The sequence below is a fragment of the Megalops cyprinoides genome, chromosome 5 (assembly GCF_013368585.1).
Source record: "Megalops cyprinoides isolate fMegCyp1 chromosome 5, fMegCyp1.pri, whole genome shotgun sequence".
Lineage (NCBI taxonomy): Eukaryota > Metazoa > Chordata > Actinopteri > Elopiformes > Megalopidae > Megalops > Megalops cyprinoides.
This window is the reverse complement of record NC_050587.1, coordinates 15,569,006-15,581,849: the sequence shown is the minus strand read 5'-3', so window position 1 is coordinate 15,581,849 and position 12,844 is coordinate 15,569,006. Positions and strand designations below refer to the sequence as shown.

The window sequence follows — 12,844 nt, the reverse complement described above, 5'->3', positions numbered from 1 at the left end:
TGGAGCGGTGGGAGTGTGGCCAGGCCTCGTTTTTCCTGTGGCTTTATTGGATCATCTCGCGTCTCGAATGTAACTCGCCACCTACCCCGAGGACCATAGATGGCAGAACTTCCTGCCCAGAATGCATTTGCTACATAATGCTCCGGAGAGGGCCGAGCTATCGAGTGCCTCCGATTCACTCTGAGTATTGCGTATCACATTAACGCCGGGGCCTGCATTCTGAGTGCAAACCGATGTTCCTTCCAATGCTGTGTGTGTATGTGAGAGCTCTCTAATACTTGAGAAAACTGCCTCGTAAACACATTAAATGATTGATAACAGGGATCCCGGCTGTTGTTAATGTTGGAGGAATTTACTGTCAGCTGCAGCTGAAGAGCATGCAAATTAAAATAAACATTTAGTGTTCTGTTTTTTGCTTTCAGTGTGAGCATATGTAGCCACTGGTTTTTATTTAAGAAACCAGCGTGTTCACATGCTGTCATGTCAGCTGCGTGTGGCAGCCTGTAAGATTAATATTGGCAGCTACAGGACCTGTCCAGGCACACAGATGTTCGTTGAAAATAGATTTGCTTTTTAATCCCTGGGAAAGGTTTGCCATTGACTTTACACCATTCTAATGGCTACAAAGCAGTGATTAGCAAATCTCTCTGAAGTAAATTAGTGCTTAGTTGTACCCACATACCATTGAACAGCTGAAGCACAGTTTTCACCAAAAAGAACCCCAGTCACCTGTAGGTTAGCGTAGCATCGCCCCTTCAGTTGTAGCTCTTATCATGAAGCGAATGTAAGTTGTCGTGGTTTTGGATTTTGCCGTCTTGCAGATTTGTCAAAATGACCTGTGACTTGTTGAGACATGAGTGTAATGGGAGGATATGCGGAGTAGGCCTCTATGTAGAGTACATGCAGGTGAATTGCACTGAGTGCGACAGGTGACAGCAAGTGAAACCTCCTTCCCTTCGCTAAGCTTTGGACACCCTTTGAAATGGCATGTTAAGAAGGTGTGGCTGTGACGCAGCGATCAGAGGAGTGCTTTGGCACACAGCCACCGGGATGCACAGCTTATCAGTTACACAGAACGAGGGTTCATCCGGGTCTTATTCCCCAACACCACTGTTAACATCCTCTGGAACAGCATATATACACTACGTTATATGCTCTAGCTTCCGCCTGCACACATCCTTGTCTTATTTTCCATTCTAGACTGACTTTCCAAAATTGCAATCAGGCTCCAGGAAGAACTGTGTCACTGTGCCGACCGTGATTTCATCTGACAGGAAGTTAATTGAAGCCACAGAGGTCACCAGTTCCTCCTCTTTGGATTTACACTGTCTAATGCGGGGCCTTTTAAGGGACACAGAAAGGCTTGCAAGACCATTTTGGCCTTCCCACTAAAGGACTGTGTGTGATGGAGCTGAACGGCTGCTCAAGCGTGGTCCTCAGGGGCTGCCATGCCTGCAGGCCTCCATTACAGACGGGCACTTTGCCGCCTTATGCAGCTTATCATTGTCTCAACTGAAACAATTTAGCTCACCCAAGTACTGAGAGTGGTAGTGGCTTCAGACAGAGCTGAAAAAAAACTGTACTTCTCTGGGTCCACAGCTGAGTTGTCCTGTGGTAGTGACAGTTGGCGGGACATTCTAAAATGGGGACTAGGCCTAATTAACAGTCATTGCTCATATTCTCAGCAGGTGGTCAGTCAGCTGTTTCCGGACTCCATTGTGATCATTTCCTCTTTCTCGTTCACGGTGGGAGAACATACTTCACTATGTCTCTTTGTGGTCATGTAAAATACTTCATTGAGCCAGGGCAGCACATTCACGTCAATACCTGATGTTGAGTTATTGAGAATTCCTGTGCTTCCAGGATATACAGACATTTCAGCTGCACTTACTTTTTCTGCCACAGGGTGGAGCTGCAGTGTCTCCTAAGGGTACTCAGGGAAAAGACTTCCTGGTCGTTTAACTTAAGACTGACCTAGACGTAAAGGACAAATATTTTCAAAAACAGAGTTGTTTTGTTACAGTATATCCTTATAGTGCTGACATTTTTGAAAATGTTAATTTTCTTCTATAATTAGTGAAACATAAACAGATTTGATATATCTATCTAAGATATATGGTCTTAATTTTAAATGCATCCCGAGCAAGCAGTGCCTCACACGGAAGTACAGTACTCAATGAAATCTGACAGAGTGAAAGTCAGGAAGGGTGTGGATTTCACACAGATTGACATTATATGCTATTGTAAAAAAAATATGACAATGCATTTCAATCCTAAAACCTCGACTCTCCCAGTGCTGAATGTTTTGCTTTCCTCTTGTATTCTGTGAAAAAGCTCCACAGAGTAAACGTCTGTTTTCTTTTTTGTGTGCATTTCTATAGTATCCAAAAATAACTGGAGGTTATTTCTGTGAGTACCCTTTCTCCTGCTATAAACCATGAGGGTTTGATAGGTGAGGGTTCAGGTTACCGCCCCACCCGCAGGCACCTGCGAGACGCAGCTAAAGTTCCACAGGCGGAGGGCTGCCGCCTGTGTGAAAGTGCGCTCGCAGGTTTGGAGGGCAGCGCGGGCTGCTACCCACACAGCCAGACATGCAAAGCTCTCATTGTTAAAATGCCTTCAATGCCTCGGTGGGGACGGGACACTCGCACAGCTGCTGCCTGAGATGGTCAGACTGGGTATCAGGTGCTTTGGGGGTTTGAGATTGAGTTAGAGATTGAAGTCTCGCACCTAGTTTCCCTTACATGTCTGCACACCTCCACACAACAGGAAGAAGACAAGGGTCAGGTCTGAACTCATTTCCTCTTGTAAGGTAATGTTGTATAATAAATAACCAATTTTAACAAACTTGACACTGCATTATATACAAAGAATAGAAACTATTTAAGCTAATGCCAGTCTCGTCTATCTAACTAGCTATCATAAAATGTGTAGCATTACTGTCATTTCCTCTCAGCATGATAAAATTGTTCAAACATGTCAGAAGTATTGTAAGAATTTGTTCCCTGTGATAGCTGCTGCTCCAGATTTGCACTGTACTTTATTCACACTGCACTTTAGCGCCCTCTGGTGAAAGAAAGGAAAAAAACTCAAGACAATCAAATGTAACATGATACAGTGCCGTTTGAGAGATTTGCCCAGTAATATATTTCATACAAACATATGATATTGAGGCAGAAAATCTGGGACACAAGATAGCATACGTGTAGACTGTTTTAGGATACCCCCAAAATTTCGAAAGGTCCATCAGATGGTATTTACTATTAAACAATAACACCAGCGATAATGGATGAATAAATAGGTCACAATGGAAATGACGTGTAGAAGAAATAAAATACAGGCGAAAAGTCACACATTTAAATTTACAGAACATGACTGCACACATGAATTCAGAAGGAGCAGGTTGTTGGCTTCTCGCGTGTTTACACACCTGGTGCGCATATTCTTTGTGGAGTCACGGCGAGATGCCTTTTAAGTGGTGTTCTCACCGAAACATGTGCGAGAGCCGGCCCCCCCTCGCTATTGGAAAAGGTTTCTTCAGATTGTTATTACTGCAGTGCCACAGATAGAGTGTGGGTGATGACTCATGGCGAGCCGTCAAGAAAAACCCTCTCTGATTATAGCCCCGGCCACAGCCCCTCGCACTTTACTCATTACCCCCACTGCAATGCAAGGGGAGAGATTTTACAATTTAAGTTAAACAATTACACGCGAGACGTGGAAAGTGTCAAGGGGAGATGAGAAGCAGGCGGCTATTTTACAAGAGCCGCACACCAACTTATGCGGCCTAGCCCGTACAGAGCTTCTTATGCAGTTACTGCGTTACTCCAGACTGCCTTCATTCAGTCTAATCTGCAAACAAACATTGACTGAGACAATTCTTTTTGTTTCATTTGGCCACTTCTCCGCAATACTTCAGCGATTCTCTGACCTCACAAGGGGCTTTTTTTTTTTTCACTCCCAGAGATTTGTGAATTAAGGTAATGGCCGCTCTGCCCACTTTTACCAGAACCATCTGTGTTTCCAGGAGCATTATTATTTAAATGTGTCTGTCGATGGTTTTTGCATACATTCACTTGACATAATTCACCACAGACACTCCTCATAAATTGAATAATCATAAATGTAGCTCATGCCAGAAATTTTGAGGTGTTTTTTTTTTTTTTTAATGGTTGCCCTCCCTTCACAAATGAGGAATGCAGTTAGGACTACAGTCCAGTTACTATGTAGGCGAGGGTGCTGTGGCTTTGGGGTGCAGAAGCCGCATGAATTTAAGAACTGTGTGAGTTTGTGCCCTTAACACACACCTACCAAAACATGCAGAGTGCATCTGCATTTAGCCATGTAACTGTTCCGATGCAGTGCGAGGCAGTCCTAGAGCAGTAATAATGATTATTACTATTGCCGCAGAACTCTGATTTTTTGTCGTCTTGCCATAATTTTTTCTTCTCGCTTGTGTCAAGTATAGCTGGTTCCCTCAATCAATGGCTTACAGATGTACAATAAACAGCACAAAGAAATCCCTGTTAGTGTCCCGTTCTCCTTCCGTGATGAAAAGGCTGCAGCGAAACTTCAGATGTGTCTGACATGAATTATTCACAGTCTTAAGTAAAACAATGTTTTAAGTTTTTAGTTCTGTCGGGTCCATTCAGGATAATCGGGGAGGTGATGAGGCAGGCCAAGCCTATTTTAATGTGGATTGTTTTGGATCAAAATGGGTCTGGAAAAACCAGGTCTGTGAAGGAGAGTGCTTTGTGCCTGTAGACATTTTGGGGAATTTGTTTATTTTATTTTTTTGTGGCTGGCAAAAGCATTGGTTCAAATGTTTTTATTGTATTAAGCACTCTGATAGAATTAAGCTCTGAATAAAGAAAATGATAGCCTGATATTGATTGTGTTTCTCTTCCACAGGGCTACCATTGAAGAAGCATATGCAAGATCAATGACCAAACTGGCCAAATCAGCTAGCAATTTCTCACAGTTAGGGTAAGTGACAGGGATTCCTCTCTTCGATTACTAAAAAAAAAAATCTGTGTCTGTCTGTCTCTGTCTAGACAAAAATGTTACAAATCCCACATCGAAATCCCCACCATTTAAGATCACAGGCTCCTACAAAGATTCATAAATTTAAAGTTTGCCATTACTTGTACAGCTACGTAATTGTTTTTTCTTAATTCACAGTCCCTGCTCTTATTCCATACTATACAGACGGGTGCCCATCCACCCGCCAAGAGTCGCCTCAGGGTGGCGAGAGCCGCCTCAGGGTGGCGAGAGTCACTGCGATCCACACTGCAGCGTGTCTTTCTGTCTTGTCTTTGCTCCTGCAGGACGTTCGCACCAGTGTGGGACGTTTTCAAGACCTCAACCGAAAAGCTGGCGAGCTGCCATTTAGAGTTAGTTCGGAAACTTCAGGAATTAATAAAGGAAGTTCAGAAGTACGCAGACGACCAAACAAAGGCGCACAAGAAGGTTTGAGTCTCATTGCGATTCATGTCACTGGCCAAACAGTCTGATGATGACTAACCGAACAGCTGTGTCTGCACAATGGGGGTGAAGCTGCATTTTATGGCTTTCTTGAACTTACATCATTTTGTATAAATGTATGAGGCAACTAGTTCCATTGTCACTAACAACGCATGATTTTGAATTAACAGAACTATAAATTAATGTCAGTGCACACACAGCTTTATTACCCCTATTGTCTTTCTCATCTTACTGTTCAAAAAAAACAAAGCTTTTTAACTGTTGTGTAATGAAAATGAATATAGAAGTAAACCTCATTTCAGTCATTTGTTCTTCACATTTGGTGGATAATGAAACGGTACTTGTTTATTACTCTTAGCAGTGTGAAAAATATTATGCGTAGCACGAGTACGGTCACGCACTGCCCTTCACATAACCACTGACCGCTGCCCGCAGACATAAACACTTCTAGCCCACAGTGGATGTGTGGGTGTGAGAAAAACACCAGTCTCCACCAGTCCACCAGTCTCCCTTACTAGCAGGCCCTGTTCCCCGGTAACAGCAGGGCTCCCTTAGACCGTACTGCACTAGCCTGGAAGTGTTTTCTCCCAAGCCTGACACAGGACATCGCAGACGTGTCAGCGGAACGTGGTTACTGTAGGTTCAGTTATGGAGATCCTTTCAGCTGATGTGCTTCAGCCTGCCGCTTTATTCCGTAGTTCCCCTTTCCTCTGACGCTTGGAAGCTTCCGCGCCTCAGCGCTTGGAATTCCACTGCCCTATTGTAAGAGCACAGTGTGATGTGGTCCCAGTGACTCTTGTTGTTATTTTCCGTTTGAAATCATGAGAGGTTCATCTGAACAGCCTTCAGATACCACCCTGACAGTGTGCGGAAGTTGAACACGTACCGAGCGCTGGCCGAAGTTTCGACTGCGTGGAGTCAATTGTTTTCCTTGTTCTCATATTCTTACGGTGTTCTCAGACAAAATAATGCGACATTTTTGCACCTACTGTTGGATTTAAGCATTTCAGTTTAGCTCTAATAAAACACTCAGTGGCATTAAACTAAACACAGCTGTCACTGCAGCGGGAGAGGGAACGGAAAGGAACAGACACACAGTGAAATAAACAGAATGAATTATTGATAAGACAGCTGCTACTGCTGCTGCTATTCTTATCTAGTAATTGTATCCAAAACACTTCGCTTTCATGTTTGCTCTGCGAACGGGGAAGCTCTGTGTGCCGATAACCCCCCGGGGCGGGGGGGGGGGGGGGGCAAATCCCGGGCCGTGGTGTCATTGCCTGCCTCTGCCGCTCCGTCCCACAGACGAAGGAGGAAGTCGCCGCCACGCTGGAGGCGGTGCAGAACATCCAGAGCATCTCTCAGGCCCTGCAGAAATCCAAGGAGAACTACAACGCCAAGACGGTGGACCAGGAGCGGCTTCGCAAGGAGGGGGCGGCGCCCAGGGATGTGGAGAAGGTGGGGGGTGCGCCTCGCTGTCCCGGTCCTCAAATCTCACATCTTCTTTTGTCAAGACTGTCTCAGGGCCATAATACGAGCTTTTGTAAAGCTACTGTCTTTGACTTGTGTTGTTTGCGCTCACTGTGAGACCCTCAAAAACGTGAGGTTTACTTCAGTCTGATTTTGCTCGCTTTAACAGAGCTTTTGTAAATCCTGGACTTGTTCTGGAATGCGAACAGCCTAAATGAGTTCTAGGCCTCTCTGGTGGCCCAGTGTCACTGCACTAATCAGCGGTGCTCTGCTTTGGCTAATCGGGGATCAATATGTGTAGCTAATGAAGTATGTGGAAAAAGAAATGCTTGCATGTTTTTTTTAATGATTGTATAAGTCGTTTTGTCTGCTTTTATTCCCGCACAGGCTGGAGTGAAGGCCAAGAAAGCCACAGAGTCCTACAAGTCCTATGTTGAAAAGTACGCCACAGCAAAGTCTGAGTTTGAGCAGAAGATGGCTGAAACCGCTCAGGTAAATCTAGGTGTCTCATAAAGAGACTTTACACTGTCTTACATTGACCTTACACTGTCTTACATTTCTTAATGTAACGCATCGCAGTCCCAACAGAGGAAATGTGTTCCAGCTCTTTAGCATTCCCATAATTCAGCTGGGAAGCACGAGGGACTGTAAGCCAGACCATTCGCCTGTCTGCACGTCCTCAAGGCAGCGATGACAACGAACATTAAATCAATATTTCAGTGACGGTGGTTAGCTCCATCAAAAACAAAAAAGAAAAACAGGCGGGCAAAAAAAAAAAAAAAAAAATCATAAACACATGAGCCCTCCATGTCTTGTTAAAACATGGGGGCCTAAGTGTTTACAGTGGGGTCTGGGCACTGTTTGAAGTTATCTCCTCAGATTTACGGTGCCTTCTGATCCCGAGCAGCACCGTCACACTGAGCGCGCGGGAGCAAACCGGTACCATAGTAAACAAGCGGGGTTACATAATTGCAGAGGAGCACAATGTTTGGCATTTGCCTCATTAAAAATCCATCTGTGCTTCGGAGGCAGTGAAAGTAAAAGGAAGACGAGTTTCCTTTCCGGCGCTGCGGTCCTACTGGCTGCGTGGGGAAGCCGGTTACTGTTTACTCCTCACGTTATTAAAAAAAATCACAAAAAGCAAGAAAACAGAAAAAAAAACCTTTTTAGAGATGCCTCAGACTCCCTTGGGTCCTCTCAGCAACTCTACTGTCACAGGTACGCTCGCCAAGTCACAGCATCAATGGCTGTTATTGTGCCTTATTTTGAGGATTTCTTCTGTTTTGCTTGAACAAGTAGGTGTCTAGCTTTGAGTCAGTGAATCAGAGCCATGATGGAGAGAGGAGATCGCTGGTGTGTATCAGCTTTTTTCCGTTAATGATTTAGTGGTAGACTGCGCAAACCACATGTTTTGCACACTCCACACTACGTTCATAAAAATCAGTACAGCTGCCATCGTAAAAGAAACGTTATGTCTTTTTTTTTTGACTGGTTTTGAGTTTGGAGTGTTGGGAGGATGTTCATGTACTCCAAATCCAGCTCAGTGTGCAATTTTAAAACATTCCATTCCGTGTTCTGTAATATCTCTGTCCCATTTTTCCCCTTTTAATGGAATCGCTCTGTGAAAATCTGATTAGAAACATATGAGACTGATTGGATAAACTACAAATTAAAATCAGATCAACAACAATTGGACTCAGTATCCACTTCTGCCACAGGAAAACCAGATAGATACAATGTTTTTTAGGTTTTGGAAGCATCGTTCCCAAGAGAAAACAAAATCACGTGGATATATCCTAAAATCAAGAAATCAATGGTTCGTCTTGGGTTTTTCGCTCAAGGAGTTATAAACAGTACATGCATATGTGTCCGCTTGAGTGCGTTTGTTCATATGCCTGTGTGTGTGACAGTGTGTGTTTTGAGAGTGTGTGTGTGAGAGAGTGTATGTGAGTGAGTGTGTGTGTATGTGTATGTGTATGTGTGTGAGTGTGAGTGTGATTGTGTGAGTGTGAGTGTGAGAGTGCGTGTGTGTGTGCGTGAGTGTATGTGTGAGTGTGTGTGTGTGTGTGTGTGTGTGTGTGTATGTGTGATGCGTGTGTGTGTTTATGCGGACACCATCATCTTTCAATTTACATGCACACTGTGATTTTCAAGTTTATGCTTATTTATAGCCATTTCCTTGGTTTACCAAAATTTTGTCCAGCAAAGTGATGCTAACAGCTGGAAGTAAACACCGCCATTAAAGTTGTTTTCCTCCGTAACCCCCTGTTTTCGAAACCAGAGATAATACCATCTCCGTGTATCTCGTGTACGGGCCACCCCAAATAATTGACATCTTCTGCTGGGATGCGTGCCGGTGGCGTCCTCGCTCGGACCACCCAGAGAGAAGACGCAAGATGTGCCTGAACCGGGTCTGAACGCGCTGTTCCCCAGCGCCTAAACCCTGCACTTTCCATCGATCACATAAAGAGCCTTTCAATTTGAGCTGGAACGGCTTTCTCCTCAACGCCTTTCATTTAACCTCACTAAAGTCTCTAACACGCCTGTGAAGCACAAATGAACTGTTGCCGTTTATGACCCTTAAAGACACAACATACGCTGAACGCAGACTAAACACATCTGTGTTATTTGCTTAAAGATCGACAAACAGCAGATCGGAGCTTGTAATCCGTTTGCCATTTTAATATGGCGTGATTATCACGCCGTTGTGCGCGGCGCTCATTTTAATGCCGTTTCCTTTCCCCCCTCGTTTACAGAAATTCCAGGACATTGAAGAGAAACACATTCTCCACATGAAGGAGATCATCCAGTCATACTCCCAGTCCATAGAGGAGACGCACGTTCAGATAGGAGAGGTGGGTGCACTTAATCAGGAAGCACACTTTCACGGATAGTCCTATTGCAGTAAGTGGTGGCCAGCATTGTGTTTGTAAGGGGCACACATCAGTATCCGTCTATGCTGATGCGCTTTATGTTGCGAGGGGGGGTAGGATCTGAGCCTTAATCACCCTGAGAGCAGGGGGCACAGCTTATGTGGATACTGTAGCCCTTACGCTGGTTTAGGGCTACGGTGTATTGACAGTATGCCAGATCAATTAGCGAGAGCTTTGATCCCTTTAATTGTTTAACTGAGAACCAGGAAACGTTCTACACAGGCATTTATTTGAACCAATTAAAATACTAATCAAAAGCATATTCAGAATGCACAAAAGGGCTGTTCATATGTATTTTATGAGTAGAGAAATGGAAATAATAAGACTTCTCCCAGACGTTTCCCCCAGGAGGGCTGAGAGGCCTGATTTAGGACGAGGAGCTTGCGTTTAATGATACAGACTGCCCGGTTGGTAATAAATTTATCAGAAGGCGGAAAGCCTCTCATTATTTAATATGAAGAAGCCTTCTGTATTTTAAGCTCTCTTCGAAATTTAAGAGATGAAAGGTGTATTTTTTTTTGTTAAGGATGCACTGAGACAGCAGGAATGTCGCACCGGCTGCTGACCTGCTTTCTCTGCGCTAAAGCTTTTCCTGAGAGACACAGGGAGCAGACCGCTTCACGCTACCTTTCTCAGACAAAACATGAACACTACCCAGGGTCAAAGACACAACTTAGGAGTTTTTGGTTGCACAAAAAAAAACCAAACAAAATGGCCACAACTCTTCCTCTGTCTGTCATGTGTTACCGGTTTCCTCTCTCCAAACAAAAAAAAAACAACCTCAATCTGCAAAAGAAAATGCACTCACATGAGTGAAAGGAAGCCTGCTCTCCCCCAAATAGGATTTGCTTTATCACTTGCACGCAAAGGGGGCTGCAATTTCAGCTGCAGTCATGGGGGGGCGCCACATCTACACAGATAACGATGCGCTGCAATGTGGCGGCAGCTAATTAAAAAGCAGCCTGGAGGTGAGGAGCGCATTTTCAAACAGCTGGAAAATGAAGTGCAGTAATGTAATTGTGATTTCGTGATGAATAGCCTGTGCCGCCGCCACCGCCGCTGCCAGTGAGCCCTGTGTGTAGCTCAGAGTGCCGCTCCCCCATGACGGTGGGGCTTTTGCCATGCTCCGCGTGCCGGATGCTGCTCTTCGTGAGAGCGGAGCCGATCTCTGACACACACACACACACACACACACACACACACACACGCACAGCCCCGCACCCGAAAGTGCTCTTCCACATTACACGCACCCTTCCGCAATTACATCCAATCATTCACTTTGTTACACGGACTCAAGTGGCTTCTCACGTCGCACGCTTCGGACCGCCGCGCCGCGCTGGTATGAAATTAAAGCAGACGTCAGCGACGTTTTCCCGTTCTATTTACGCGCGAAACCATGGAGAAGTTATTTTACCACCCTGCTGAAGGTGTGATTCACTGGTTTTCTCAGTTGTATTGAAATGGCAGGCTTCACTGCAATTTGCGGGGCTGTTAAAATAATACAAGAGTAATGACGCTGTGATAGTCATCCCTTGAGTTCGGTTTCCTCTGTCAGTGCTTCACTTCCCCGATGTTAGTAAAGTCAACAGCGTTTTGCTACCCTGACAGCGGTTGCCCAAGGCTCTGTCAGACAGCATGAGCTGTACGTGGTGCTGCATGAGCTCAGACGTGAAGCTTGAATGAGCGATTAGCCTTGAAGAGAGAGACACTGATATTTTGCCATTCTATGTTTACATTTCTATTTTACCTTGCCTGCTAATGTTTTTACTGATCAGTAAACAATAGAATATGGAGAGTACTGTTAGTGTTGAATTAATACAGTTTTGTCCTCTAAACCCGTGTTTCCCAACCCTGCTCCTGGAGGCACACTGTCCTGCATATCTTCTATGTATCCTTCCTGCTTGACTAAATCAGGTGTGCTCAGCTAATCAAAAGTGCCACTGATGAGTTCAGTCAGGTAGGTAGAGCAGGGATAGATAGAAGATATGCAGGACGGTGTGCCTTCAGGAGCAGGGTTGGGAAACGCTGCTCTAAACCTATTCTGGACTTGTGATGGAGAATTTATAGGTTTATGTGTTTTTGCGAGCAAGTATGTGCGAGTCTGTTCAAAATTGGCCCGCTCACATTCACAGCTATGCGGTGCTACGATGCCGTGCAAAGTGAAGGTGGGGGGTGATCCGTTGTGTTTGGGGGGGGGGGGGGGTGGGGGAGGTGCCCTTGATGGTGCCGTTTCCGTGCGCGTGCGAAAAAGGCGAGCGTCGGCGGCAACACGCAGGCGATGACATCACGGCCCTCTCCTTTGACAGCGGCGGCGGCGGCGGCAGCACCTGACAGATTGCGTGTGCCGGAGTGAGCATTTTCCCCGCCGTGTCTCCACTCCCCCCGCGGAGGCGCAGCGGGTTAATGCACTCCGCTGTGCCAGTGGGCACACGGGGGAGCGGGGAGGGGGGGCAAGGGGAAGGGGGGAGCGTGCTCTGTTGTGCTGGCAGAAACACGAACGTCTTAATCGCTAGGTGAGACGAACACGGTCTGTCCGCCCCCTTCCATCTTATCACGCTTCCCCCCCCGCCCCCGCCCCAAAGAAAACACACAAAGATTTCCCTGTTAGGCTCTATGGCCAAAGGTGCATACTGAAGCACAGCGATGAATAATAAATACATAAACAAGGCAGAAATGCATGTACCTCACAAGCAGAGGTCAGTACAGGCTGCAGATGCAAGGGGAAATAAAGCTAAACGCAGAGAAAACAACAAGGGCACTGGGGAATCCTCACATTTAAAAAAAAAGGAGGGAAAAATGGCACCAGACATATTGCTTTTGTCACCGCTTTTGAGTGTTCCATAAAAACAAGCACGCGGAGCACGGCCCCCAAGGAGGCCGGCTGTCACTTCGCCTGTCCTTCCATCACCCCCGCGCTCCGCAGCGCACGGCTGCCCGTCCTCTGACGGACAGGCGGT

General features: G+C 45.7%; 1 protein-coding gene across 1 annotated transcript in view; it reads left to right on the top strand.

Moving 5' to 3' along the window:
* Positions 1-12,844, top strand: part of fcho2 (FCH and mu domain containing endocytic adaptor 2) — a 46,761-nt gene that overhangs the window by 2,224 nt on the left and 31,693 nt on the right. Inside the window, exons 3-7 of the mRNA XM_036528146.1 lie at positions 4,912-4,986; positions 5,328-5,469; positions 6,790-6,942; positions 7,342-7,446; positions 9,711-9,809. Coding sequence (XP_036384039.1) covers positions 4,912-4,986; positions 5,328-5,469; positions 6,790-6,942; positions 7,342-7,446; positions 9,711-9,809 — 574 coding nt within the window. The remainder of the gene's footprint in view (positions 1-4,911; positions 4,987-5,327; positions 5,470-6,789; positions 6,943-7,341; positions 7,447-9,710; positions 9,810-12,844) is intronic.